The sequence below is a fragment of the Cynara cardunculus genome (assembly GCF_001531365.2).
Source record: "Cynara cardunculus var. scolymus isolate 2C chromosome LG 13, CcrdV1, whole genome shotgun sequence".
In the NCBI taxonomy this organism is placed as follows: Eukaryota; Viridiplantae; Streptophyta; class Magnoliopsida; order Asterales; family Asteraceae; genus Cynara; species Cynara cardunculus.
The window spans coordinates 4,197,047-4,224,993 of record NC_037540.1 but is presented as its reverse complement, the minus strand read 5'-3'; the positions used below and the strand labels follow the sequence as shown (position 1 = coordinate 4,224,993).

The following is a 27,947-nucleotide window of genomic DNA, read 5'->3' as shown; positions in this document are numbered from 1 at the left end:
ACAAACAGGGCCTTATTCTCCCTTAATTCAAACATACGTTCAGACATTTTAACCATTAAAGTCCAAACTGAAACCAACCGGTTACAATCTAAGCATTTCGGACTATCCATTATCCTTGAGCTTCAACTCCCGTTGCCATATAAATAAATCATAAACCCACAAAATGCCATGAAATCCAAAAACCCTTGATAATCTTGTGTTGGAGCTCCCTGGAACTGTAAGTCACGATGTATGTAACCAATCTTCCCCAAATCAAATTTAGTTTCTCAATTTCTCAACACCCCCATCAATCGTTTTTAATTCACTCGCATGTTGGAACATCTTATTCGATGATATTTAAGACCTCAAGAAGAAGAAGAATTGAAAATCCACATTCGTTAAACCTCAAATTATGCTCGGCACGTCCACTCGTCACAAGGGTCGGTAGCAGTAGTGACAGCGGTGGCACTTTTGATGACGCTACCCCACAAAAAGTTTCTGATGGTAGTTCTGTAAGTTTTTGCTTCAGGTTAATCTGGGATTTTTGTTGTTGTATTTCTGTTGTCCAGAATGCTTGAATAATACAGTTTGAAAATAAAGTTGGTTCCTTTCTTGGTGAAATATTGCACACAACGTGTTTGTGAAATTGTCACTTTCATTGTTTCTCTAGACGCTATATAAGAGCGTAGCTGTTTTACACGCACTGAGTGCTTTTCTTGTGTTGCAAGTGCCATAGTTTGATATTGTATTAAGTGAACAGAATTATAGGCAGGAACTGTACCACCCCAAGCCCAGATGCTAAAAAAACAGTACAGGAAGTTATTAGTTTATTGCAAGTCCACTCACTTATAATCATGACCAAAGTCTTTGATTGAATTCTCAGTAGATTTGGATATCCAAAAAAGAGTCCTAAACCCTTATTGTCTACCCATTTGGAAACAATGAGAGTCTCATCTACAAAACTAGAAATATAAGTCTAAAAAATAACTAAAAAAATTAGAACTTGTGATTAGGGTAATCCATTAATGATGCATTTGAAACTCTAATGCCAAGGCAATGAGTGATTGGTCCGAAAAAAGTATGTGCTTGACAATCGATTTGGATCTAGTGATATTTTTAGAAAATTGTCAAGACTTTGCATTTCTATAGTATTAGTGCCTTAGATTCATGTGAATTATTCAAAGTAGAGTTTGAAAGTTTAATAATCCAAAGCACCAAAGTGTCTGTCAATTCTTTAATCAACACAACTACATTATCTTGATATTGCAAGGTTCCAACTAGTAGGTGACCATGGCCACACTATATGTTATTAGTCACATGGATCCAGACATTTAAAGGTATCAAAGTACCAATAATATGCCCCTTTTGATAAGAAAATCATGCTCACAAAACCAATAATAATCCTGTTCGTCTGGAAAACATTTAGCCCTTTCAGAGGGTTCGTCTGGAGACCGTAACATTTAGCCCTTTCAGAGGTATACGTTGGAAAGCCTTAACAGATATAAGCTCCTCAAGACTCTCAAGGTGATTCCGAACGCGATAAAAAATCAGAATGATTGGACCTAAGGGCAATTTACGTCGAGTTTTAGGAAAGAAGGATTATCTTATAGAGAATAGAGCAATCATGGAATATGTCCTTGTCACACCTATTGAGGGAACTAGTCTAAACTTGTATCTTAGGCAATTTGAGGCAAATCATTTCGACCTAGGTACAATTGTGACTTTTTTTTGTATGTGGGAATTGTCTACTATAAGGAGAACCTTTCTTCCATTCCTTATCTTATCAAACCAACAAACAAGTTCTTGAAAAAGTAGTCCATGCTTTTTTGTTGGCTGGAATGAAAAGGTCAAAACATGAAATTATAATATAAGCAAATAAGCTTTTCTTTGATTTAAGTATCAAGAAGAACATATCAAATTTCAACTTTGTATGATTTAAATGATTGCGAGTTGCGACACTCATACTCATCTCAAACAGACTTGGTTTTAAATTTATTTCATGCCTCACATATACAGATAGACTCTGGATGTTCTTATTCAGCAGTCATATAGGAATAAGAGTTTTCTAGTCAATACAAGGTTCAGACAGAACTGACAACTATAGAATTTTTGCCAATATTGTATGAGTCTGTCAAACCTGAAACTTATTCATACAAATTTAAACAAAAGTGTCATACAACTCTTCTCACTTTCAAATCTTAATCTTATCCAACTAAATTAAGGAATAAACAAAAAGCTAGTACATAATTTCCGAATATCAATAGGGTTGGTTGTTTCATTGTATCCCTGTAAAAGAATTTGGTTCTTACATTCACATACACTCGATATCTCGACACATTAGAATTTATAGGCTTAAACTAGGAACTGAACTTAATACCAATACCATTCCCATAGTACAACTTAAACCTCATGATTTGCTTCTTGTGTGAACTGTAAAACCAAACAAAGATTTCCATGAAATACTCAAGAAACTGGTGTACACCTAGTTCGGTTCACATATAGGAGGAGGGGAAATTAGTGTGGTTCCTTACTTTCTGTTTTGAATAATGCCTTAGGGGTATTTTCGGGTTTTCCTTTTGTGTAGGGTGCGGGAGCCTTTTTGTTGGTGGGGTGCTTCCTGTTTTGGGTATTCAGTTTTTCCAATTCAATTGTAATACGAGCTTTGCTCTGGGAGAGACCATGGCCTCTCGAATGCCATTGGAGTGATTTCCCTTTCGTATCAATTCAATTACAAGCATTTGACACCAGTTTATACCAGAAACCCTGTGTCTTAAGGCAGACCACAAACACCTAAACAGAGCTCAATCAATATCAAATTCTAGCTTATCCACAATTCAGGGGTCAAATGCGAAGACTATCTACAAACCTAAAGCTGTCATACCATCCAAGCACAAAGCAGCTGACGGACACAAATAACATTCAAACAACTGAGAAGTTATTGATAGCTGCCAGTCACACTTCACACCTATGAGGGACTCACACATGTTTCACATCACTGTTGATGGGTTGTCCCAAGAAAACAATATGATTGGCTGTCTCTCTTAAAAAAAAACCTAAAAACGGATAATAATCTTGCTAAACAATTTTCTCTGCCCTACTAATAATTTGGTCAATTTCTTATATATAGGGAATAAATTGTTTCCTTATTACTAAATTTAACTTAAACCGGACTGAGGCCGACGCATGAGCCTAGTAGACTACATGCTTGATTATTAAGCTATTATGATTTGAAACATTTTGCCCTTTGCTAGCTTCCAAATTTCTAATGAAATAGCTTTGAGCTTGATTAATGTGTTTATGTGTGTTCTTCATATTATTGAAACGGTATGTAACTTCAATTGACAGGATTTTGAGACGAGCAGCTCACCTATCTCTGGTGATGGCTATGTAGGCTTGTTTATTCGGATGCTAGGGTTAGACAACGATCCCTTAGATAGAGAGCAAGCAGTTGATGCATTATGGAAGTACTCTTTGGGTGGAAAGCAGTGTATTGACGCAATCATGAAATCCCGTGGTTCTGTTTTCCTCACCGTAAATCTTCTAAACTCAGAGTCATGTGTTGCATGTGAAGCAGCTGCAGGCCTTTTGAGAATGATATCCTCAGTTAACATCTACAGAGACTTGGTAGCAGAAAGTGGGGCCATACAAGAGATCTCTAGCCTTCTGAGACGATCTTCACTGTCTTCTGAGGTATGAAACAGATTTCGTTATGTTTTTCTGCATATTGATTCAAGTTGGATAACCTTACCTTGACATTGGCAGGTAAAAGAGCAAAGTCTATGTTTATTGTCAAACTTGTCCGTTGATGAGAAGCTTCGACTCCAGATTGCGAACTCTGATCTCCTGCCTTTACTTATTAAGTTCTTGGATGATGAAGACATGAGGGTTACCGAGGCAGCTGGCGGGGTTTTAGCTAATTTAGCATTGAGCCTTACTAATCACAAAATTTTGGTTGAAGCAGGTGTTATCCCACCACTGGTGAGACTATTTATACTTCTCACTTACAAACATCTTTTACTTCTAGTTAATCTTTGACTTGGGAAATCTGTTATACCCTAGTAGTTGCTAATAGTTATGTTTGTTAGAAGAAGTCAAGGGGTAAAATGGGAAAAGTAGCCTTTAAGAGTCTTTAAATAGGTGTGAGTGAGGAGGGGAGGGGCATTCTGTTTTGGTGATTAAATTGGCGTGAGCCTTGGGAGAGCCCAGCCTCTCGAGTGCTGGTTTACCTTTTTGTATTCATCAATTTTACTAGTGAGAATCATATGCAATCTTAAGCATTCTGCTAATTTGTGTATAAGAGTACATCAAAATCATCTCCTTGAAGAAATTCACATTGGGTTCTTTTAATTTAATTTTGCAACATATCATTCCCACATGGATTTTGACGACTATATCTAATATAGGCAAAATTTCTGAGGACGGACTTTGAAGGATCTAAGATCATTAGAAAAGAAGCACAAAGTACATTGTTGGAGCTCGCAAAGGATGACTATTACAAGATTCTTTTGATAGAGGAAGGCATGGTTGTAGTTCCTTTAGTTGGTGCAGCAGCCTACAAGTCATTTCGACCATCGTTGCATTCATGGCCTTCTTTACCTGATGGGTCAGAGCTAAATGTGAAACAAAATTTGAAGGGTCCATCAAGGTACGGTGCATCAGAATTACTTCTCGGATTACATGTCGAAGATGATAAGAATACGAAATTAGAGGAAGCAAAGAAGAATGCAATAGTTGGCCGGACACAGCAACAGTTTCTTGCTCGTATTGGAGCTATAGAAACAGAAGATGAGAGTAATAAAACTGGATCCCCAACTTCGGATCAAAGATTTACAATTTTACCTTGGGTTGATGGTGTTGCTCGTTTGGTTTTGATTCTTGAATTAGAAGATGAATCAGCTATTGCAAAAGCTGCAGAGTCTATTGCTGATTCATCTATTAGTGAGCATATGAGAACCTCATTTAAGGAAGCAGGTGCTGTAAAGAATCTAGTACGGCTTATCGATCATCACAGTGAGTCTGTCAGATTAGCAGCAATTCGTGCTTTAGAGAGGCTTTCAGTCAGGTGGAACCTCTTTCTTACTGCTTAAACTTTCTGTTCCTTAAAAGTGACAGCTATAGTTTGATTTTCAAGGTCTTATACGCTAATTTTCAACCTTAAGAACTGATATGAGCTTTATATATTCAGAAAATGATAATGACTTCATTAAAACTTTGTAACAAGTACTACACACATAAAATATTGGTTACAATTTCTAAGCAAAATGTGTCAAATTGTGCACTTCGGAATTTCAAGAGTGTTATGTTTGAGTTTGGCTACCTCTTTTCTTCGGGAATGGAGTACTGCATTTGAAAGTGGAGCAGCCACAGGTCTATAAGTAAGGGTCTGTTTGGTTGGTTTTCCACTAAATCTTGTATGGATAAGCTATTTGTGTGGATTAATCTGTCCGTATAGATTGCGAAGGTTTTTTTCGGTGAGTTTTTTCATATATGGAAAAAAAACTTGCTTTTTTGCATTAAGCTCTCTCCTAGAAGCTTACGAATAAGCCACTTTCTATATCAGTAAGCCACTACCAAAGAGTCATGTATAGCTGACCGAATAAGCTGCGAGTCCCATTAAGCTCATTAAGCTGCTAATAAACAGGCCTTAAATGTTACTCTTATCATGCTTGATTTTGTATGTGTTAACTTTATCTGGTATCAATGCAGCAATGATGTTTGCCAGAGACTTGAAGCCGAGGGTGTCTTGAATCCTTTGATAAGATCGCTGAAAGATTCGGATGCCTTTGGGAATTCAACTTATATGGTATAGAAACTATTGTTCTTTTTACATGTATATGCATTCTTCTTGGTGCTGGTCGGATGATACAATGAGACGTGTGCTTTTGAGATAATGCAGATCCTGAATATTCTTGCTCGGATTTTAGATCCTAGCAAAGAAATGAAATCAAAGGTCAGCAGCATATCGTGATCAATAAAAATGGCGGAAATTCCCCACTTAATGTTCATTAGTTTCTTAACTTTAGCTTATTTATTGGTTTCTACCAGTTTTATGATGGACCAGTTAATGGATCTAAGAAAGGATGGAATGAAGCAAGAACTTCCACTCCAAATTTGACATCCAGGTTGGTCTGTTTTCAAGAGTCAAAATGTCATTAGCATCTTATTTGAAGAAGTGGGATTATATTTGATAAATCTTTGTATTAAAATATGACAGTTTGCAAACTTTTCAAGAGGGGGACCTTTCCGATCCCACGTTCCTTTCTCGCCTAGTTGAAATCTTGACTTCTTCTTCTCCGGTTTTGCAAACGAAAGCAGCTACCATCCTTGAGTTCTTGACAGCATCTGAGGCTTGTAGAGAGAAAATCATCTCACTTGATATTGAATCTGCTTTAGACTCTCTTTTCCGACAGAAGTTCTTCAATGGTATGTCTTCTGGTTTTCGTTTGTTAATATCGTAATGCAGCATACATAATATTTTAGTATGCTTTAGGGCCCGTGGGATTAGTCGAGGTGGGCCCACGTTGGCCCGAATATCCACGATTACAGGAAAAAAATATTTTTCTTTAAATTCAAGGATATGCACGCCTATATATTTTACTGTTTTCTGCAATGTTTTCTATTCCCTCCATCCCAAAAAAATGTTACAATGAAAAAGGCATACAGTTTTAGAATTATGTAATCATTATACTTTTCATTAACTAAATGGCAATGCCATTTTTACCTTTAATAATAGGGACTTAGGGAGTAATGAATTTCTTTATCTCGTAATTTAGTGTAGAATTTGAAAGTAGGCACTTGCTTTTGGAAGTGGACACTTATTCCGACTTTTTTCAGGCAAAGAAGACATGGAAACTGAGAGCGACTTTCAGGAATTAGAACTACACACCCTAGAAATTGAAGAAGCTGGCCTTGCTGTATCTGCAGCATCTCGGCTACTCACCCGGCTGCTTGACTCTGACCAGTTCCGAAAAGTTGTAAACTCGTCTAGACTCACGGATTCCCTCCGTAACATTCTCACCTCCAGAATTCCTCTTCAAAACAAAGATTGGGTAGCCGCGTGCCTTGTCAAACTCGGCTCTCTCTGGGGCCCTGCAAACCTCGGATCAGAAAATCCAATCAACACCGAGGTCATGCTATACGAAACGATCCCAAGACTTGTTGAGCAAATGAAAGATTCTTACTCTCCTGAAGCCCAGGAAGTTGCTGTTTTAGAACTCAACAGGGTAATTTCTGAAGGGGTTGTGGATTCTAGTCGGGTGGTGGCCGGTGAAGGAGGGATTTTTCCATTGGTGAAGCTGATCGAAGAAGGAAACGATAAGGTGGTGGAAGCCGGTTTGGCTATACTTTATAATCTAAGCATGGACCCCGAGAACCACCCTGCCATCATAGCGGCAGGAGTGGTGCCAACACTGAGAAGGATCGTTCTTTCCGAGAGGCCGCAGTCGGTTCGCGCCCTTCATCTGCTCAGGACGCTGCCTACTTGAAACAGCTGAGATTCAAGGTGTTTTCTGCTTGATAATTGTAAGAAAATGTTGGATTGTTGATGTCTTCCCATTTTTTGTAGATAAGACCGTTATCAAGTTTACATATTTAAATGAAATTTAAAATAACAATCAGAATGCGTTTTCGGATGAAAATTCTTTATGGATGCCCATTTAGAGATCTCTAATCTAACCTGTAAAAACCCAAATTTGGCGGTTTATCTTCTCCAATTAACCAACAATTTGTTTGTGTCCATCAAATTTGATATGATTCTGACGTAAACAAGTCCGTTGTCAAGGAGAAATGAAGTAAAAATAGAAGGACTAATTGGTCATTAATGTAAAGAGTTGGACTTGGGCGTATTTTTCTGAAGATAGATAGACTTCTGGTTTCCAATGACAGTTATGCTATGCTTGTTCATCTGGTTCCTGGAGAGCAAAAGAGAAAGCGAGATGATAGGTTTAAGTTGCATCTGCATTAACAGAGCACCCATTCTCTCATCTCTTTCAGATAGAAGTAATCCTGATACTAATCCCCAAGTTCGCAGGATCAAAACCGGTATCCCACTACAACCGCCGGCGGGAAAACAACAAAAGGAGAAGAAACCCTCAGTTGCAGAAATAGAACGAGCGATTGGTGCCGGTATTTTCAGAGACCGTGACATCAACAGGCAAGATTATGGTTCATCTAATCGAGTAATTTATTGTGTATGAAGTTTTAGGGTTTTGAAACTTGATTACTAGTTGCTTAATTGGAAAGAGATTTGAAATGGAACAAACAGGGAACCTGAGCAGGAGAAGACTCTGTTTGATTCGATTTTGTCAAATTCAATAGGGAGAAAGGAAGGAGATGTGGAGAAGAAGCTTCGAGAGACTGGTGAATGGATTATTGATCAAACTGAAGCCCCATCTCGCTCTACTGGTAATTCATCATTTTTCCATGTTTTCTATATTTTTCAAATCTAAATATCGTAAATAAAATGAAAGGTTGATACGTGAATTAACTAATAACAAAAACAAGTTTTATTTATTGTAACCTAGGTCGGTTCATATATACATGTTCAAATAGATTTTTTAAATATTTATTTTCTCATGATATTTAATTTATTTTTTATTTTTATTAATAAACTGGGATGGATGTAGTTAATGGAGTAATTGATGATTTTCAGGGAAGAATATTTTGAAGGTGGTGTTCTTATGGATCCTTCCATTGTGGATGGTATCGTTTCTTGTGGCTTTTGGGGTCATAAAGCTACCATTCATCTCCTCATTTCTTGATGACCTCATCATGTGATATGATAACCATATACTTTTCTTTCTATCACATCTGATAAGAATGTTTTTGTAAAATAGAGGTGTTTTCGTTTGAACCTCCATATATACTTTAAGGATTATTTGTTTTATTTTTATTAAGCAGGTAAAGTTTTATGTGTTTGTTTCAAGAAATTTGAAAAGAAAAAGAAGCAAATGTTGAGATTAGATTTGATGGGTCAACTTAATGAACTCATAACAACTTATTTGAATTGACTCGTCAACCTCTTTTCTAAAATGATTATGTATTTGAATATATCATGTGTTACTTTTTGATTTATTTGTCAACCCTTATGTTTATTTTTCGAAATTAAGTGATAAATTTATTTAAGTTAAAATCATTATTAAAGAATACAAGATATATCTATTGAAGCTTCAATGGGACAAAAATTTGATGGGTATCAGATAAAAATTTTACTGGTAAATTTTTGTATATCATGGCGAACTTGAATATCATGTATTTACAAGTTCGATAGATAAAACCATAATTTCTAATATTAAAGTATTCTAGAGGTGCAATATTTATCTCTTGAAACATTAGAGGGTATTAGATATGGGCCACATGGGTGTTAGATTTTTATTTTTATTTTTTAAATTAAAATCTTGTATGTTGGGCAAGATAAAAATTATAATCGATTAAATAAAGAATTAAAATAAGAACATGTCGGTTATTACGCATCCAAAATCGTCATTCAAAGTGATCTTCAATATTTGTAGATCCCAAAGATTATATAATGGTATCATAATTTTATTCAGATGTTGTGAAATAAATATTTTTGTTGGACTATTTCAGGATTGAGTTCTAATAAGAATAAAAATTATAATAAGAAGGTGAAAACTAAACTCTCATATACTTTCATTTATATTCAATTATCTTTTTTTATCATCATAATTTAAAAGTTTAACAAAAATTCATGCATACACAAGTAATTTAAAGAAATTTATTGAATGGTTTTATGTGTAATTTTCACAAGAAAATAAAAAATATATATTTTATATACACCATGACATATACACGCCATAAAGAAAACCTCAAAAATAACAATATTAAATAAAAGAATTGTGAAAATAAAGATGCAACGAATCATATGATCACAATAAATAAGAAGCCTCCAAAAGGAAAAAAATAATAAGAGAGAGAGAGAGAGAGAGAGAGAGAGAGAGAGAGATGTGGAACATATTGTGATGACTGTGGCCGCCATAGCCATAAGCCAACCAAGTTGACCATATTCGCTAGAAATACATATAAAATAACTAATAATCAAGAAAAAGGCCTTCCTTCAATCACATAAAAAGGGAGAGAGAGAAATCGATAATAGTAACAGCCTGATTTTGCTGTGCAGTTGTCTTCTTTGGATTCCTTCACACAAGAGAGAAAGAAAGACGAGATAACCGATCGAGATACTTGCCGATCTGTCGGAACACCGTTCGATCAATCCAGAGAGAGATGGGTACTATGCAAACATGGCGGAAAGCCTACGGGGCTCTCAAAGATCAAACCACCGTCGGATTAGCCCACGTCAATAGCGATTTCAAGGTCTCTTTCCTCTCCTTGAAACGTATTTCATGTATCCCTCTCTCTTCCTCTCACTCTCCTTCTATAATTAGGGTTTGGGTTTTGATTGTGTGATTTAGGATGTGGATGTTGCGATCGTTAAAGCTACCAACCATGTTGAGTGCCCACCCAAGGAGAGACACATCAGAAGTGAGTGATTTCATCTCTTCCTTTTCCAATTAATTGATGGTTTTATGTGGTTGTGTAATTTGGGGGGAAAATGTTGAATGTGTGAGTTCTTTGCAGAAATTTTGGCGTATACGTCTGCTATTCGGCCTCGAGCGGATGTGCAATATTGTTTACATGCCCTAGCAAGGAGATTGGCCAAGACCCGCAATTGGACGGTACTGTTTTTGGTTGTTTTCATGTTTTCTTAGTTGTCGATGGATATGAGGCTGGGGCGTAATGGAATCTTATTCATTTGATTTCGTATTCAGTTATTCAACTTGAATTATGGGTATAGATTCGATTGAAGGGTGCGTGGCAGGGTTTGCTCTTTGCAGCCACTACTGAAATTGTGATGGACAATGTGATTCTATTACCATCATGATGTGTTACCGCTTGTGTATGACCAGTTGGAATCCCATCAATATAAAGCAACCCCGATTCTGAAAATCCATATTTGGGGAACTCTTTTAAAACCAGTCCGATTCTTCAACCATTTGAGGTTTCACTTTCGCCTGTTCATCTTGACATTCAAAAACTGTTTTTAATACACTTTTTACCTTCTTAGTTTGGCTACTTCGTTGTCCAACTTAACTATGACTTTTAGAATTGGATTATACTGTCTTTGTTTTGTAGGTTATTTACATGGTTTCCTTTGTAGGATTTTGTCTTGATCATTCTTTGGAAGTTTTTCAAGTTGTTATCCCGTGTTACCATTAATTACACTTGTATGTCATTGTTATTGTTTGACATATTTATCATGTGGATGACACGGTAAACAGCACTCCAAGTCTCCAACCATGGTTGATCACATGATCTATCATCCTGATGCACACCATTGTGCATTGTGACACCAAACCGACAAAGAACACAATGAACCATGAATTCATTAACCGGCCAGCTCTCTAGATTCGGGTGATCTTCTTCAAGACCTTAAGGTCTGTACAATCACAAAGAAATTCGATGCTCTGCAACTTGATGCTCCGCCCTTTTATGCCCAAGCATCACTGCCATTTAACATTGCGACCCTTTGCTACCAACTTTTATCAACTACTACTATTATTTACTAATACACTCTTATTCTTTTTATTTTCTATTCTCCATTGTAAGATCCGGCATCAATTGGGGAGGGGAACTAAGGTTGCTTTATAAGGGACTGGATACCTCTTCTATTAGACGTGCTTTAGAACCGTGAGTCCATGAGTTGACAGTGGACAATATCTGGTACGATTGGCCTGGGATGTTACACCGGTGGCGTCTGTAAATCTCACTGCACGTTTATCACATCCCATAAAAATTTCCACTGCAATGAATGATCCTGGCTTTAAGATATTGATGGAGTGTAGAATCTGCTTTTGCCCATGAGTTTCTCCAGTCTGCATTCACTTATAGATTTGGTTTAGCATCTTGATGCTATCTTCAGATTTCAGGTATATTGTCTCGGTAGAGTTTTATTCTTTTTCATGGTTTTCATCCCAACCTCCCCCGACCCTACTTTCAAGCTGGATATACATGATTCATGGAGACTGTATGCACTTGAGACTGTTTGACTTTTTTTTTGCCAAACCAGGTTTGGTTTCATGGATGAAAACCATGAAAAAGAATAAAACTCTACCGAGAAACCTGGTTTGGTTTCTTTGAAGTGCATACAAAAATTTGCTGCTATTAATTGCACTTGAGACTGTTTGACTTCTTTTTGCCAGTCATTGTTCCCTGCAGATAGTGTTGTAGATTTCTCTTTACTGTTTCCTAACATTTTGTTTTCTCATCAGGTTGCATTAAAGACACTGATAGTCATCCATAGGACACTAAGGGAGGGTGATCCTACTTTCCGGGAAGAACTTCAAAATTTCCAACAGAGAGGGCGTGTTCTCCAGTTAGCCAATTTCAAGGATGATTCAAGTCCCATTGGTTATATTTGACACCCTAGTCTTGTTTTTTTATTTATGGCATCTGCCATTGCTTTCTTTGGCTATCTTTTTTCTTTTATTTTGTTTCTAATGAAAATTCAAGATGTTTGGGTACTTACCCATTTGTGTAATATTTCTTTTTACAGCTTGGGATTGTTCTGCATGGGTGCGTACATACGGACTTTTCTTAGAGGAACGTCTCGAGTGCTTTAGAATTTTGAAGTATGATATTGAAGCTGAGAGAATCCCAAGACCTGCTGCTCAAGGTCAAGATAAGGTATGCACTCAGATGAACATACATTTTGTTGTTGGTTAGTTATTGAAAATATGTCAAGTTAAATCCATTTAACTGTAACAAAAATTATGATGAGCCTAACAACTGATCAACCCAAATTAACCAAGTCTTCATGCATTCTACTATCCTAGTTTGGCGTGCGGGTGTACATGGTCTCAGACTATAAACAATAGAAAACAAAATCTAATATTCATATGATTGATTAAGTGATAAAACAACTTTAGTGTATCACTTTTTATTGTATGGTGAAAGGAAAAGCCTTGAAATTTCAGAAAGCTTAAAACTTATTGAAATGTTAAATTAATTATTCACTATATTATTGTATAAGTTCCGATTTGAAGTATGTAGCTTCTTCACACAATATTTCTAATGCAGTTTAAAGAGAGTCTGGAACTAAATTGCTAAATTGGATGCTTTAGCAGAATCAGAACTAGGATGAATTGATTGTGCTATTAATTCATTTATTTGTATCCATTATATATACGATATCTGAATTTTGATACGATTGACATAATTGTCAAACATCTATTCTATATGCTTAGGAAAAATGATTATTTCCATTGATTTACTACTTAAAGAAGTGACTATGGAACTTTTTTTAATCGCTGGCTCAACATTTTAGGGAAACTATTTCTGCAAGTTGTTAAAATCTGTTGAGTTATTTATTGTAAAAGATCAGGTGGACTCTTATGAAATATTTTGTACCCAGTCACATTTCTTCTGGAAGAATCTATCAAGATAAGTACAATTCTGAAGTAATCATATTTACAAGAGCTTTTGGAAATCAATAGCATATCTATTCCAGTTTGACTATATATATAAGTAAAGCATTTATAAAATTACAAAATACAATTATGGAGACTAAAATATGAATCATTTTTAACAACACAAAATTGAAATGTACTGACGAAATAAAAACTAAACATATGAACATGTATAAGTGAAGTTGCAGTTGTAATTATAAAATTATATGTTAATTAAATTAATTAATTCTTTTTAGAATTAATATTGTTTTGGTACTCTAATATTTTCTTACTTTTTTGCTCTCTGTCGTAAGGTGATACACTAGAACTGTATTCATGCATAAATCATTTTTTATAACCCTTTTAGCCTGAAGTCATGTTTTCACTAGACCAAAACCATGATCAAGTAAAGTAAAGAGAGTGAGAGGACAGATGGATGGAAACAAGGTTGCTACTCTAACCCAGCCAAAATGTGCTGGGCTATCCGAATTGCATGTGATGAGCATCTAATGTTGATGGTCATAATATCCAATTGTATACCACTCTGATATTGAACCCAAATGATCTTTCATATACAATCGGATATGGAACCCAAATGTGGAAATTGGTTTACTCAGCCAATTTGATTGGGTTACAACACATATTTCTCATTCTGTTATAATGTTAGAACCACATTAGTGTTTTAATTATTTTGCTTGTTAGAATGGTTTCTTCAGAAAATAGTATGGGCCATGGGACTTCTCTTTCTTAACTCGAATCAAGTTCTTAAGATTAATTATGATGCAGTTCTGTGATGTGCCAGCTTTGTATGAAATTTGAGACTACTTGTCCATGTTGTTTTTGTGAATTCTTGAGTGCTGGAGCCCGGATGTATTGCATCATTATTGCATTGAGCACATAGGTCCTAATCTCTCTCTGTTATGTCTTACATGATAGTTCTATACTTCTTCTTGACTCATAACCTGTGCACTTGTGAATATATCAAGATTCATTGGGTCAGTAATTATTTAAAGAAACGAAAGCAGTCTAAAGTTTCTGAATTCATAATTCTAGCCTTCTGGGTAGGTAACCTTATGTGGTCTTTCAAGAGGTTGTCTAGAAAAGGCCTGTTTGGGGGAAAACTTGATGAGCATTTGGTTGTTACTCACTTACTTGCAACAGTATTTGTTCAAATGCCTATTTCTCTCTTTTGAGCATTTTGTAGTTCAAACTCCGCCTATAACCCATCTCTGCTTATTATTGCAGGGTTACAGCAGAACAAGGGACTTGGAAAGTGAAGAACTATTGGAACAACTGCCTGCTTTGCAGCAGCTACTGTATCGTCTTATGGGATGCAGGGCAAGTTATCTTTTTATATTCATTCTTGTGCCAATATCATGTGTAATTTCATCTCAATTAACGTAAGTTGACTTTTTCTGTCTTTCACAGCCGGAGGGTGCAGCTGTTGGCAATTATTTGATACAGTATGCCCTGGCTTTGGTACGTATGGCTTCCCCCTTGTATACTTGTTACCTAGTTGAAAAGAGTCACAAACTGAAAGTCGGGCAGTCTGTGGCTCTAGGCTGCAATTGTTATTTGGGTAATGGTTAATTGGTCCCAGTACACTTTCTGCAAAATAGTTAAATTTGTCAGTTCCTTCAAAGAGATCACAAAATGTAAGTGAGAAAAAAGAAAGAAATGCATCCTAGGAAGAATGTTGAAAAGGATATCCTTACTAGGAGAATGATGAAAAGATGGTTAAAAACAACAAATATGAACTTGAAGTCTTCCCAATGGATGCTGGGTTCATTTGTTTAACCAAAATCTGTTTGTGCTTCTCACATGGTGTCAACACATTTATTTATAGTCAACACATAATTGTATGCATCTTCTCTCCTCAAGCAGGGCCATAATGATTTTTCAACCATTTTCCCCCTACCCCCCTATTCCCATGAAAAGATCTGCTTATGTTCCCTTAAAGTAATGAATAACGAGAAAGCATATTTGATCAACTTGTATCAGGAGACCTCATGGCTAATGTTTATTATTGTGAACGTTCAGGTGCTCAAAGAGAGTTTTAAAATCTATTGTGCTGTGAATGATGGAATTATCAATCTTATTGATAAGGTAAATTGTTGATATTTATGTGGAAGATCGCATAATCTTGAAAACATGATTTTTTTGCTCGTATGTTATCTATTACCCTTTTTTTATCCAGTTCTTTGAGATGCCAAGACATGAGGCCATCAAAGCCCTGGATATATATAAAAGAGCCGGTCAACAGGTAACTGAAACATACATTATAGTTGAAGTGGTTAACATTTGCGGGCCAGATAATTGAGCTTTTTACTCCTTTTATGCAGGCTGGTAGCCTTTCTGACTTTTATGAAGTTTGCAAAGGATTGGAACTTGCTAGGAATTTCCAGTTTCCTGTTCTGAGAGAGGTATGGTTCTTACTTCTTACTTGAGAACTTGTTGTTGATTGCTGTTTTTCCTGTCAGGTTGACTCTAATTCTGGGTGTTTGTTGTGGGTGGCTAAAGTGTCAAGAGGCGTATTATTGGTAATTTCAGAAGTCTTATTTTGACACTGTATCTTTAACTTGTTCCAGCCTCCACAATCCTTTCTTGCTACAATGGAAGAGTACATAAGAGAGGCACCAAGGTTAGTCGCTGGGCCGACTCAGCCATTGGTGAGTGTCTTCTATTAACCCCTAATAAGCATGAAAGATCAAACTTTTGTTTACATCTCATTCAAGATATGCTTCGTAATTATCTTAAAATATTTGGTCATTTATCTTCAGGAATTTCCGGAAAGGCTTATGTTGACATATAAACCAGAAGAAGATACATCACCTCATGAAGATACAGATTCACCTGTTGATGAACCTAAACCAGTGCTGACAGATGAATTTACAGCTTCAAATGATGTTCCTGAGCCTGCACATCCGCCTCCCCCACCAACTTTCAACAGTCAGGACCCAGATGATTTATTGGTAATTTATTTAGATTTTCTTTGGTAATCCCATGCCATATGCCACTTCAAGTCTACAATGGAAAAGGCTTGTTTCTAAAATATGTTGCTTTGAAATGACTTGTTTAGGGATTAAATTTCGATGCACCTAACGGATCAGCTATTGAGGAAAGCAATGCACTGGCTCTTGCCATTGTTCCATCTGGTACATCCCCCTACTTCCTGTGTTTTTTTGAACTTGTTAAATAACCACAAATCAAAACTATTGATTACTAGGCGCCAAGATGTCCAATGAAAATTTCATCTTTTTCCAAGGGAAAAGGTCTTTCGGGTTTTTTTTGGGGGGGGGGGGAGGTTGGTTAGTTTTCATGTTACGACTGGTACAAAGAAACTGGTGGTATTATTTTATTCATATGCTCTGTAGCAATAATCCGTTTTCCTTTTTTTGATTCTGTAGATCCCACCACGACTTCTGCATCTGGTTTTCAAGGAAAAGATTTTGATCCAACTGGTTGGGAACTTGCTTTGGTCACCACTCCTAGCGCCAATATCTCTTCGGTTCAGGAGAGGCAACTGGTAACTGTCGAGTTATTTTCACGTTCATCTAATATGATTCCGAATGCAGATTTTGAGATTATATTTGATAAATCTGTGTCTTGGCAGGCTGGTGGATTGGACTCGCTCACACTCAACAGTTTGTACGATGAAGGAGCATATAGAGCCTCCCAGCAACCTGTATATGGATCTCCGGCACCTAACCCATTTGAAGCAGCAGCCGATCCATTTGGTATGTCTGCTCAAATGACACCATATCAGGCTAACCCCTTCGGTCAATACCAACCTGCCGCCGCCTATCCACCACAGCCACAACAGAATCTGATGATGGCCCCACCAAACCCTTTTGTTGATTCCGGTTTTGGTCCATTCCCCGTCAACAACGGCAGCCACCCCCAAACCACAAATCCTTTTGGAACAACCTTATTATGATACATTTGTGAACATACATGAGGGCTCATCTGCTCCATGTTCAGAAAACCCAAAAAAAGACCGAGTTATTTTTAGTATATATCCGAAAATTTGATGAGATGTTTGTTGTGGTTTTGCACTCGATTAGTGAATTGATACGATATTCTTGGTAGGCATAAGTTTTTTTTTCCTGGAGTCGGGTAAGTAGTTGTAATGAATGACTCATGGTTGATAATATGATTTGCTTTGTAACATAAGCCCTTCTGGTGTCATTTTTATGGAAACTCCTTTATTGGGTTCTGTTTCTTTTTTATGTTTTGTTTCTTGAACCATTGGATGCTGATATTGTCGTTGGAGGGGGCATAGAGGAATCTTGCAAAACAAAGCGATGTTTGGTGTCCTTTTTTTCCGGAAACAAACCCTTTAAATTACAAAAGGAACCCCTTGTCAAGACTGATGTGATGCTTACCGTTACATTTTATCGGGATTAGTCTAATCAAGTTTATACGATAACAATAACCAAATAAAGATAATATGCGATTTTATATTAAAATCATGTGCAAGATTACATGTGATTTATGGGACTTTAACCCTAGAGGTTGTAGGCCATGTCGTTCAAACATCTTTATGTTGACTGTTAGTATAAAAATATATATGATTTTGTCGTTTTCGTGTTCTTTTATTTGATTATTGTTCTTGTTAGAACCTCCCATGAGTTGAGAATACCGTCAATAATATATTTTTTTCTTTTTTACATTTTCAGTACTTTGATTTGTCTTGAATATAATTCAAATAGTAGGACCCATTGTAAAAAGCTGACGCTGAAAACAAATCATCGTATCTAGGCTCTTTCGCTATCTGTTTTTGGTTAAGAAATTCTAGATAAACTAAATACTTCTTTGATGTTTATAATTTTAATACAAGTTTTTTGTATTAATGTTTGTTTAAAAAAACATTATAAATAGTTACCCAAGACACATACGTTTTTATTATATTATATATTCAAAAATGAAATACGATAAATATCCAAATATGAATTAAGTTTTTGGTCTCGACCACATATTTAACAATCATCCTATTATGTTCTGACTCTTTTTTTTTTTCAAATATGTGATATATATATATATATATATATATATGTTAAATATTAACTTTGGTTTTTTTAACAAATGACTCTTTGGTATGATATCGAGTTTTCATGTCCATAATTTACCGGCAAACTATTTATGTTATTAATAGCTTTAATGGTATCTCTCGAATGTATTTCAAGACATTTTCTTGTGCAATTCTAAGATTTATTCTTCTTATTAAGAGATATTATTGCAGTTGATTGTATGATGTTGGTATATTGTTAACATGATTCTTGATTTTGGTATAATAAAAATAATTCTATTTTGGAAATTAAGTTATTTAATTCTTAAATTGGGGGCCAATGAAACCATTCAAAATTATGGAAAAGAAGCTTTTGAGATATATATATATATATATATATATATTAGATTATTGTTTTTAACTTTAGTGGGTGGTAAGGTGTCATTGTTTAAATTGTCTACCAAAAAGTACAAAAATGTGGGGTTGGAAATACATAAAATCAAAGCAATTACTCTTTCAAAATTGTTTATAAATATAAACACATATTTTCTTGCATTTAGTTGGAATTAGTATTTTTATTAAATGAAAAAGATTCTCTCAAGAATTCTTTTTATATTTGTTTCATAAAAACGCAAATTTGCTCAATTTTTTCATCAGGTTTATGAGTTAACAAGACAATCGTTACATCATTTGTATAGGTCGCAAGTGTCTGTGGAAATTAAGCCCTTTGATTCATCTCTCTCTCTCTCTCTCTATATATATATATATGTATATATATGTATATATATATATAGAGAGAGAGAGAGAGAGAGATTTGAGATCATGTGAGATCAAGGGTTTTTCGTGAGACTCGTAAGATCAATTCTCAACTCTTGGATTAGATATACGAACTGAACATTCATAATCACAAAATTGCCACGAGACTTCTCAATAATCACAAAATTATCACCGTGCAACTTTAGACCATTAGATTATTAGCTTATAAAGTTAATCAATGAACATAAATTGTTCTTACAGGTCTAAGGAAAAACCCTTGGTCTCACATGAACCCAACCTTATATATATATATATATATATACATATATATATATATATATATATATATATGTTTTTGAAGGAATGACATGAGATAATGTTTTGGTGTGAAGTAGATGTGCCTTTTCTGTAAGAGTTCAATTATATTGTTAGGATCCTCTTTAACCAATGTATCTTGTATTCCTTCTTTTGTGGTCCTTCCTTTTAAATTAAATAAAATAAAGTTGATGTTTAATAAAAAATTAAAAAAGAAATAAAGAAAAAGCATAAATTAAAAAGAGATCTAATAAGCTGTAAATGTAATGCTACCTTTTTGAATAGTTTGGAGAGGCTCTTGGATCTCTCCATCCTTTTTGGTTCATACTTTCTTAATATAAATTAATATATTTTAAAATACTTTGTAAAAAAAAACCCAAAAATCATGATTTATCCTTAAATTCTTTTAGTTAAATGAAAAAAATCAACTATTTAAGTGTGATAAAAATATGTTTGAATGAAAAATTAATCTTTGGATATTTAAAAAGAAAAATAAAGAATGTAACTTTCATTAAACGTATAAAATGAATATACAACGATGCCCACATTCTTTGAAACTTTACACATCTCGCTTTTACATCGTCAAGCCGTCCATGAAAATAACGTATATAAATTCGTGTTTTCTTGTGTCTAATTATTATTTTTTTAAATCAATTAATTGGTTTTGATATTTTTAAAGAGACTTGGTAGCATTACTGAGACATTTTAAATAACTACTATAGGTTTTTGGTTATAATTTATTTTAAAATTCTGATTAAATATAACAAAAATTCTATAGTTTTTAAAAACATAAATAATTTATTTGTAATTTTTAGGAGATAATAACATTCATTCATGTGTGAATGCATTAATAATAACAACTCATTGTGTATCATAATGATGCCACATGAACATGATTAAAACTTTGCATATAGATATCATAATTATGGTCACAAGTAATTTGCACTTAAAACTAAAAAATTAGTTGGATAGAATATAAATTTAAAGTAAAATAAAATAAAAAAATTAATAAAAATCTATATAAGAAACAAGTATGATTCATATCAATTTACAATAAATAATTATTATTGATTTAATATTATGAAAGGGTAAAAAGGTAATTTGAGGATGGAGATGAAGAAAAAGTGAAGGTGATTATTGACCAAAAATAAGAAAAAAGGAAAAGATGAAGGAATATGATTAGGTCCAACATATGGCATTCATGGTGGAACCCATGCCTTACATTTCTTTGTATGTGGTCCACCTACTTTACTTATGTTTTTTACTTGGTCCCTCCCTCCATTTGATGCCCATCAACAAAAATAACCATACAACAAATCATAACTCTTAACTCTGTTTCGAAATTCGTAAAAACCTTATCTGAATATGAGTAAATCTGATGTTTACTTCGATTTATTTTGAAAGATCAAGGCAAACCCAACAAACTTGTGTAAATAAAAGGAATAACTGTGACAAGTCGTTTCATATGGATTAAGAATGAGATTTATGAGTTTTTTTTTTATAAACTTCTATCATTTACAAGTTATTGGATTAGTTTGTTGCTTCATGCTTAGAGCGTTAGAAATAGTAGCAAAGCTGATCCTTATGCCATCAGCATGGCAGGGAAAACCTCATCAATGACAATGAGCCCCTGAAGGAAAGGGGTGTTTGTAGCATTTTAGGCGAATTTCACATCTTCTGTTAACAAGGAAGATGACGAGTAGGCATGAGGAGAATGTAAGAAATTTAAGTGGAGGAGTTTGTTACAACCTGTCCTAGATCGGTAAAAGGTGAACTTTTATGGGCTCTTTCTAAGCTTATTAAACCGTGCATTTCATTGTGGTTTTAAGTTGATTAGAAGTTAAGAGCTTTTTTGTTAGCAACTTAAGCTTAATGAGACTCGCAACTTATTCAATGAGTTATACGTGATTGTTTGGTAACGGGTTAATGATATAAAAAATGATTTATTCCGTAGACTTGTATGGGAAACTTTAGGCAGGAAGTCAAGTTTTTTTCAAAAACTGTCCCTCCCTATTAAAAAATACGTCACTCCCTCCAAACAAAAGTCTTTTCAATCTATTGGGACAAATTTAATCCACACAGACAACTTTATCCATACATGACTTAATGAAAAACCAACCAAACATCCCCAAATTCTACAGATTTGGATTTTGAGGTGTAACAATAAAAACCATTATGATTCATTTATTTGACTTATTGCTCGTAAGTTCATCTTGATTTCCAATATCATCACATGTCGTGACAAAAGTTGTAACAAGTATTATTTAGAAATATTGCTTTGTTTGGACATCGAAGACATAGAAAGATCAAACTTGTACAATCTTGAGATGAACCGACTATTCATTCGATATGAAAGTACTTTATTTCTTAGTAAAAAATCAATCAAATTGAAAATTACCTAATTTCCCTTCGATAGATGTTATGGAATCCTTTTTAACCTTAATTCTATAATTGAAAACTAAAGTTAATTGCTTTATTACAATTTCTTATTATTTGCCATGAAAATGTGTTTTACATGTTGAATTAGTTATCAAATATTCTTAAATATGTTGCTAGAAAATACTTTTGTTTGAATAAAAAATTAATCATTACAATTTGAGACATCATAAAAATATTAATCAAGCAAATCTTTGAATATAACTTGAAATTTGACAAGTACTAATAATGTAATTTCTTCAAATTGATTAAAATCAGAAAAAAATCTAGCAATTTCCTCCTATTTAGTTACCAAAAATAATTACTAGTTGCTAATTCGATATTCAGAAAGAAAATACATTTAAGGAGTCGTTTATCAAACACTTACCCAGTAAGTGTTTATAGGTAAAATTCAACACCACCACTTGTTTATTGGATAAGATTTTAGTCCACTAAAACAACATTATATGCAACAATTTATCTAGTAAGTGTCAACCGTGGTAAGAGTCGTCGCCCCCACTTACTGGGTAAGACTCTCAGCCCTTGTCTCATTCTTACCAGGTAAGATTTTTGGTCATTGTTATATTCATTCGGTAAGATAATATGACTTGGTAAACGTCGTGTAAGCATATGGTAAACGACTCTTAAGTTTTAATTTTCAAAATAATTTGGTTTAAAAGAGTGAATTTTTTCTAATAAACCATAAAATAAAATCTTGTTGACGATATTTAATTTAGTTTTTTTTTTAATTCAGAAAATCTGATTGGTAAAAATTAACTTAGCGAATGTAAAATTACATATTTTATTTAATTAAAAATAAAATTTGTGTTACCATAAAAAGCAATAATTAGCTTAAGAAATGAAGAACAATGTAGCCAAATTCCCCTTGGATTTATTCACCTAATTAGTAAATAATTATCACAATAAAATATTAATAATAATCTACGCTCTTCCCCCCATTGATAAGCTTGCTTAAAACCTCAGTCAAAAACATTCTCTCTCTCTCTCTCTCTTTCTCTCTCTGATCTCTGCGTGTAAATGCACACAGAAAAACAGAGCATCAATCGCCATGGCTGCCAACAAGTTTGCAACAATGGTGCATAAGAACACAAACAAGATCACACTTGTTCTTATCTATGCTGTTCTTGAATGGACCCTCATAATTCTCCTCCTTCTCAACTCAATCTTCTCCTATCTCATCATCAAGTTCGCCAAATTCTTCGGCCTAAATCCGCCTTGCCTCTGGTGTGTTCGTCTCGATCGCCTCTTTGAACCCCAAAACCAGAATTCACATAGAGATTTTCTATGTGAGCTTCATTCTAAAGAGGTTTCCCAGTTGGGGTTTTGTTCCAAACATGGAAAGTTGGCAGAATCCCATGATATGTGTCAGGATTGCTCATCTGGGTTTGGAGAAAAACCGAAAAATTTCGTGTTTTCAAAGGTGAAAAAGATTGATTTGGTTCAGAGCGATGGAGAAGATGAGGTTTGTTTCAAGTGTTCTTGCTGTGGTGTTGATTTTGAGAAGAAAACTTTTGATGATTCTTCTTACTTTGTCATTAATCCTTCCTGGGATTTTCTGGCGTATTCCAAAAATGGAAGTTCGATTATGGATCTAATGGGATCGGATTTGGAGACTGAAAATTTTGGGGAAAAACAAGAAATCCAATTTCAGATGAAAGAAACAGAGATTGAATCAACGAAGGAGGATTTGATTCAATTTGAGAAAAAAGAAGATTCGAATTCAGAAACACCTCCACAAGATCTTGAATTTTTCTTAGATTACAGTGGGAATCAGTTGGTCCCAATCGAATCAAACGAGGAAGAACTCCCAAACAAATCAGAGGTTGATGACGATCAAGAATTTGGGGATTTTCAGAAAGCTCAGGTTATATCAGAGTCAAAAATTGAAACAGTAACTGAAGAATTAGTAATCGAAACCCAAGAAACCATTTCTGTTCTTCAGAATGCAGCGGAATTGCTTTCTGTAATTGAAAAAACAGAGGAATCATCCAAATTTGCAGAGCTTGATTCAATGGAATTTGAAGAAACTGAAAATTCTCTTGTTTTTCATGCAAATCTAAACGGGTTTCCTGACGAGAAACCTGCCATTTCTCAACCAACTCAAACTCAGTTGGAAACCGAAGAACATCAAGAAACAGAGGAGGGTGATTCAGGTAAGATTACAACTTCTAATTTCATCTTTTCCCTAATCTTAATCTCAAATTTTGTTAAATCAAACGTGTTTTTGCAGACCATGAAGAAGCAGAGGTTTCGATTGGAACAGAGATTCCAGTTCTGGATTCATGTGATGAGATGAAAGCTCAAGATAATTTTTCTTTATATTCTTTATCACATGAAGAACCTTCAACAAGTTGCCATGATTTGGATTTCAATCTTGAATATGGTGATCTTTTAATGTTGTTGTTGTTTTTTGTATTCAATTTAATGTTAAATTTCAGCAAAATGAGACCATATTGTTTGTCTTTTGTTTGTAATAGGTTATGAAGAAGCTCGAGAAGACGAAAAAACGGGGGAACCGCAGAACTTTAACCGAATCAGTAATACATTGTTGATGATCGAAAGAAAGGAATCAGAGTCTTTTGATGGAAGCGAAATGGACGGTGGCGATCCGGTTAACACAACCGAGAAGCTTAAATCGGTTCTGAGAGCGGAAAGGAAGGCGTTACAAGCATTGTATACGGAGTTAGAAGAAGAGAGAAGTGCTTCGGCGGTTGCCGCTAGCGAGACGATGGCTATGATAAACCGGCTTCAAGAAGAGAAGGCGGCAATGCAGATGGAGGCGTTACAGTACCAACGAATGATGGAAGAACAATCGGAATACGATCAAGAAGCTTTGCAACTCTTGAATGAACTTATGGTGAAAAAGGAGAAGGAATTGGAGGTTTATCGAAAGAAAGTGTTGGATTATGAGGCTAAGGAACGGATGCGGTTTTTAACGAGTAGCGTGAAGAGCGGCACGTGTTCGGCTTCGTGTAGCCATTCGGAAGATGGGGACGGAACATGGGTCGATTTGAATCATGAACCAAAAGACGAACAAATCTTTGAAACTGATGGAAATCGAGACCACAATACGCCCGTTGATACCGTATTGAACCTGGACTCGTCATTTGTGGACTTTGAGGATGAGCGGTTGTCGATTCTCGAACAACTCAAGGTTTTAGAAGAGAAGCTTTTCACTTTGAGTGACGAAGAAGAACGACACTTCTCCGACATACGACAAATCGAAGATTACTTTGAAGAGAATGGAAAACATCTAAACGGGAATCACGGGTTCGACGGACGAGGAGCCAACGGTATAGCAAACGGAACGCATTACGAAGATCGAAGAACCATTAGCTCGACGGGGAAAAGACTTCTTCCTCTCTTTGACGCAGTTGATACCGAGAGCGAAGACGGCATGAGCACGTCAAACGGGCACGGAAACGGAAACGGAAACGGGTACCATCCCGACAAGTTAGAAAACACAGCCGTCACTAGATTCGAGTTACAAAAGAAGAGAATCGACATGGAAGAGGAAGTCGATCAACTTTACGTAAGGTTACAAGCGCTAGAAGCCGATAGAGAGTTTCTAAAACACTGCGTCGGATCGTTGAGAAAAGGGAACAAAGGAATGGAACTTCTTCAAGAAATCTTGCAACATTTACGTGATCTTAGAAACGTGGATCTTCGAGCAAAGACTTAAAAAAGATCATCTACAAAAATATCTAAGGTAATATAATTTAATTACTTTTTTTATTAATAGAATTCAGAATTTTCATTTAATATATTGTCTCGTTATACTGTATGTATAACGAGACAATTAAATCAAAATTTTGTACCTTACATTTTTGTAATTATTTTTGTGACATTGTATAGGTGAAAAATGGGGTCTTGGCTAAAAGAAATTGAATGAGGAGGTCATATATGGAAGGCTACGCTCTACCAACCTTTTGGATTGATTTTTTTGTCCTTTTCTATTATTTTGTTTTCAAAGTAACCTATTTTTAAAACAAAAAACGGTTAAATTCAGAATAATATACAACCAATACGACGTCGTGTATATGTTATTAATACGTTATTATTCTGTATTTGAACGTTTTTATTATAAAAAAAAAACCCATTTTTTGCTTGTGGGTTAGGTGCTATTTCATCTCAACCTTTTGATGGTAAAAGGGAATGGTGAATTGAATGCATGTGTGTGTTTCTTTGTAGGTAGTTTGGTGTAGGTTTTTCTTTTTCTTTTTCTTTTTTAATTTGTTTTTTGGAGTAGTAAGTAAGAAAGAAAGGGAAGGGACCCTATTCTTGATTACGTCAAGTGTAATTTGTAAGTATGTAAAATGGTATTTTGCTTAGTGTTAATGTTATGTGTGTAATCAATTATGTTTGTGCTATTCGTCTTAAAATATTTTGACGTTTGTAAATACAAAAAGGAACAAAAAAAATTACATACAGTTTCTAGAAAAAGTGATTTATTTGACAAAAAATGACTTTTAAGGGGTTCTTGTTCAAATTGTTAGTCTTCTGAGCTTGGTGTGAGGTAATGTATATATTAAAGGTGGTGTATCTCAAACTCGCTTTTGGAGCGAGAACCAATCACCAACCAGTGGTAGAAAACCTTGTTTGATGTTTTGTAGAACGAAGAGGACATAACTGGAATGTATGGAGAGCAATTAAGTTGCTAGGAGATTAATATTGTCTTATATTTAAAAATTGTACCAGAAACTAATAGTTAAATAAAACTTGATCAGTTATACAAGGGATGTTCTTGTGCGTTATATCTCAACAAAAAAGGCAAATATGGTTGCCGTTGTCGACAAAAATGTAGCAAAGATGTTTTTTTTTTCAATTGACAAGTCATTTATATTTGAAGAATATGGTGTATGATGGGTTCTCTGTTAGTCTTGTCCTTGATGTGCCTTTTACCAAGACGGGCCAAATCAATTGTGAATTGAATACGAATCTGGGTGATCTAAATCTCTTAGCAAACCAAGCTGCAACAAGTATGGTTTAAGAAAATTTTCAAATTGCATAATTGGGCATAAATGACCAAACCAGTCATGTTAGACCATAGAATATGGTCTGTACGGCTTACATTAATCATGATAATTAAATTATGAACTAACAGAATTAGTTAAAGATTTACATGGAACATGAAAAATTCAAAATTCTACAACACAAATGAAAGTAGTTTGATTAAACTTGAGGACAGAAAAGTCACGCTAATATAAATACTGTAAAGTTCACAATATTACTTAATTTGACAAAGGAAACTATAAATGTCAAAACACTTTGAAGCTACTTATTATGCAAGCAAATTAAGCATCATGTTGCAAAGAGAAATAATAAATTCAGTATATGTGGCTTAACTGCTTTTAGAAGCAATAGTGTTTGATCGATTGAACTGTCAAATGAAAAGTTCAAAACTTCTAACCAAACCAAAAGGAATGACTTGGCTAGTTTTCAAACTAAATTGTATTGCCGAGTCGTCTCAACTATAAAAAAAATACAGTCCGGTTTAGTCTCGTTCGTCCGATTTTTAGTGGTCCAACAATTTTTGCATTATTCTCGAGAAAAAAATGTAACACCCAATATCACATTTGCATATAAATATATATTTTCGTATATGATGAAATATAATTTACACAACTGGTCCCACTAACTACGAAGACTACATTACAAGTAGCTACCAATTTTTTGCACAAAATCTCTATACAACACTTGAATACATAACAAGTATTCTGATACAAAAGAACAACATGTTAGCCCAATCTCCCATGCAAGTATAAATATAACACTCCACAATTTCTCTTTTTCCTTGTCATTTGGTTGAGTCTAACCTGTAATGCACATTTTAAAAAACATAAAATGAGAGTGAGACCTTGAGGTCTAGTGAGAAATCTCTTTGATGCTATTATAGGGTGAATAATCACCAAATCACATTTATAAACTAATATTTGCAGTAATAACAAAGATACATCATTTTGATATAATAAACCTCATTTATCACTTCAAAA

At 34.8% G+C, this 27,947-nt stretch overlaps 4 protein-coding genes across 10 annotated transcripts; all 4 read left to right on the top strand.

Moving 5' to 3' along the window:
- Positions 1-199: 199 nt before the first annotated feature.
- Positions 200-8,092, top strand: LOC112525269. 5 transcript variants are annotated; one of them, XM_025135321.1, is made up of 11 exons: positions 200-491; positions 3,325-3,466; positions 3,554-3,669; positions 3,742-3,957; positions 4,383-5,041; positions 5,686-5,782; positions 5,867-5,929; positions 6,025-6,101; positions 6,194-6,402; positions 6,814-7,480; positions 8,009-8,092. In XM_025135321.1, the coding sequence occupies exons 1-10, from the start codon at positions 228-230 to the stop codon at positions 7,461-7,463; spliced, it is 2,493 nt and encodes an 830-aa protein (XP_024991089.1). In that variant the 5' UTR covers positions 200-227; the 3' UTR covers positions 7,464-7,480; positions 8,009-8,092. The 5 variants fall into 5 exon arrangements, with proteins under 5 accessions (XP_024991089.1, XP_024991088.1, XP_024991087.1 ...); XM_025135320.1 differs by having other exon boundaries at positions 3,551-3,669; XM_025135319.1 differs by having other exon boundaries at positions 3,325-3,669; positions 5,876-5,929.
- On the top strand, positions 7,720-8,843 carry LOC112525271 (probable NAD(P)H dehydrogenase subunit CRR3, chloroplastic). Its single transcript, XM_025135322.1, has 3 exons — positions 7,720-8,131; positions 8,243-8,382; positions 8,630-8,843. Exons 1-3 carry the CDS (start codon positions 7,857-7,859, stop codon positions 8,752-8,754), a joined length of 540 nt encoding a protein of 179 aa, XP_024991090.1. The 5' UTR covers positions 7,720-7,856; the 3' UTR covers positions 8,755-8,843.
- Positions 8,844-10,002: 1,159 nt separating this feature from the next.
- LOC112524583 (putative clathrin assembly protein At2g01600) lies at positions 10,003-17,657 on the top strand. Of its 3 annotated transcripts, none has more exons than XM_025134470.1 (15): positions 10,003-10,308; positions 10,407-10,476; positions 10,573-10,670; positions 12,264-12,402; positions 12,548-12,678; positions 14,685-14,777; positions 14,868-14,918; positions 15,480-15,545; positions 15,637-15,702; positions 15,782-15,862; positions 16,028-16,108; positions 16,220-16,411; positions 16,519-16,594; positions 16,847-16,965; positions 17,053-17,657. In XM_025134470.1, exons 1-15 carry the CDS (start codon positions 10,219-10,221, stop codon positions 17,374-17,376), a joined length of 1,677 nt encoding a protein of 558 aa, XP_024990238.1. In that variant the 5' UTR covers positions 10,003-10,218; the 3' UTR covers positions 17,377-17,657. The 3 variants fall into 3 exon arrangements, with proteins under 3 accessions (XP_024990238.1, XP_024990239.1, XP_024990240.1); XM_025134471.1 differs by having other exon boundaries at positions 10,023-10,308; positions 10,573-11,934; XM_025134472.1 differs by lacking the exons at positions 10,003-10,308; positions 10,407-10,476 and adding an exon at positions 10,764-11,934 and having other exon boundaries at positions 10,600-10,670.
- Positions 17,658-22,967: 5,310 nt separating this feature from the next.
- Positions 22,968-26,324, top strand: LOC112525181 (myosin-binding protein 2). The gene is made up of 4 exons (XM_025135187.1): positions 22,968-24,107; positions 24,185-24,337; positions 24,432-25,663; positions 25,810-26,324. The coding sequence occupies exons 1-3, from the start codon at positions 23,003-23,005 to the stop codon at positions 25,634-25,636; spliced, it is 2,463 nt and encodes an 820-aa protein (XP_024990955.1). The 5' UTR covers positions 22,968-23,002; the 3' UTR covers positions 25,637-25,663; positions 25,810-26,324.
- The last annotated feature ends 1,623 nt before the right edge of the window (positions 26,325-27,947 follow it).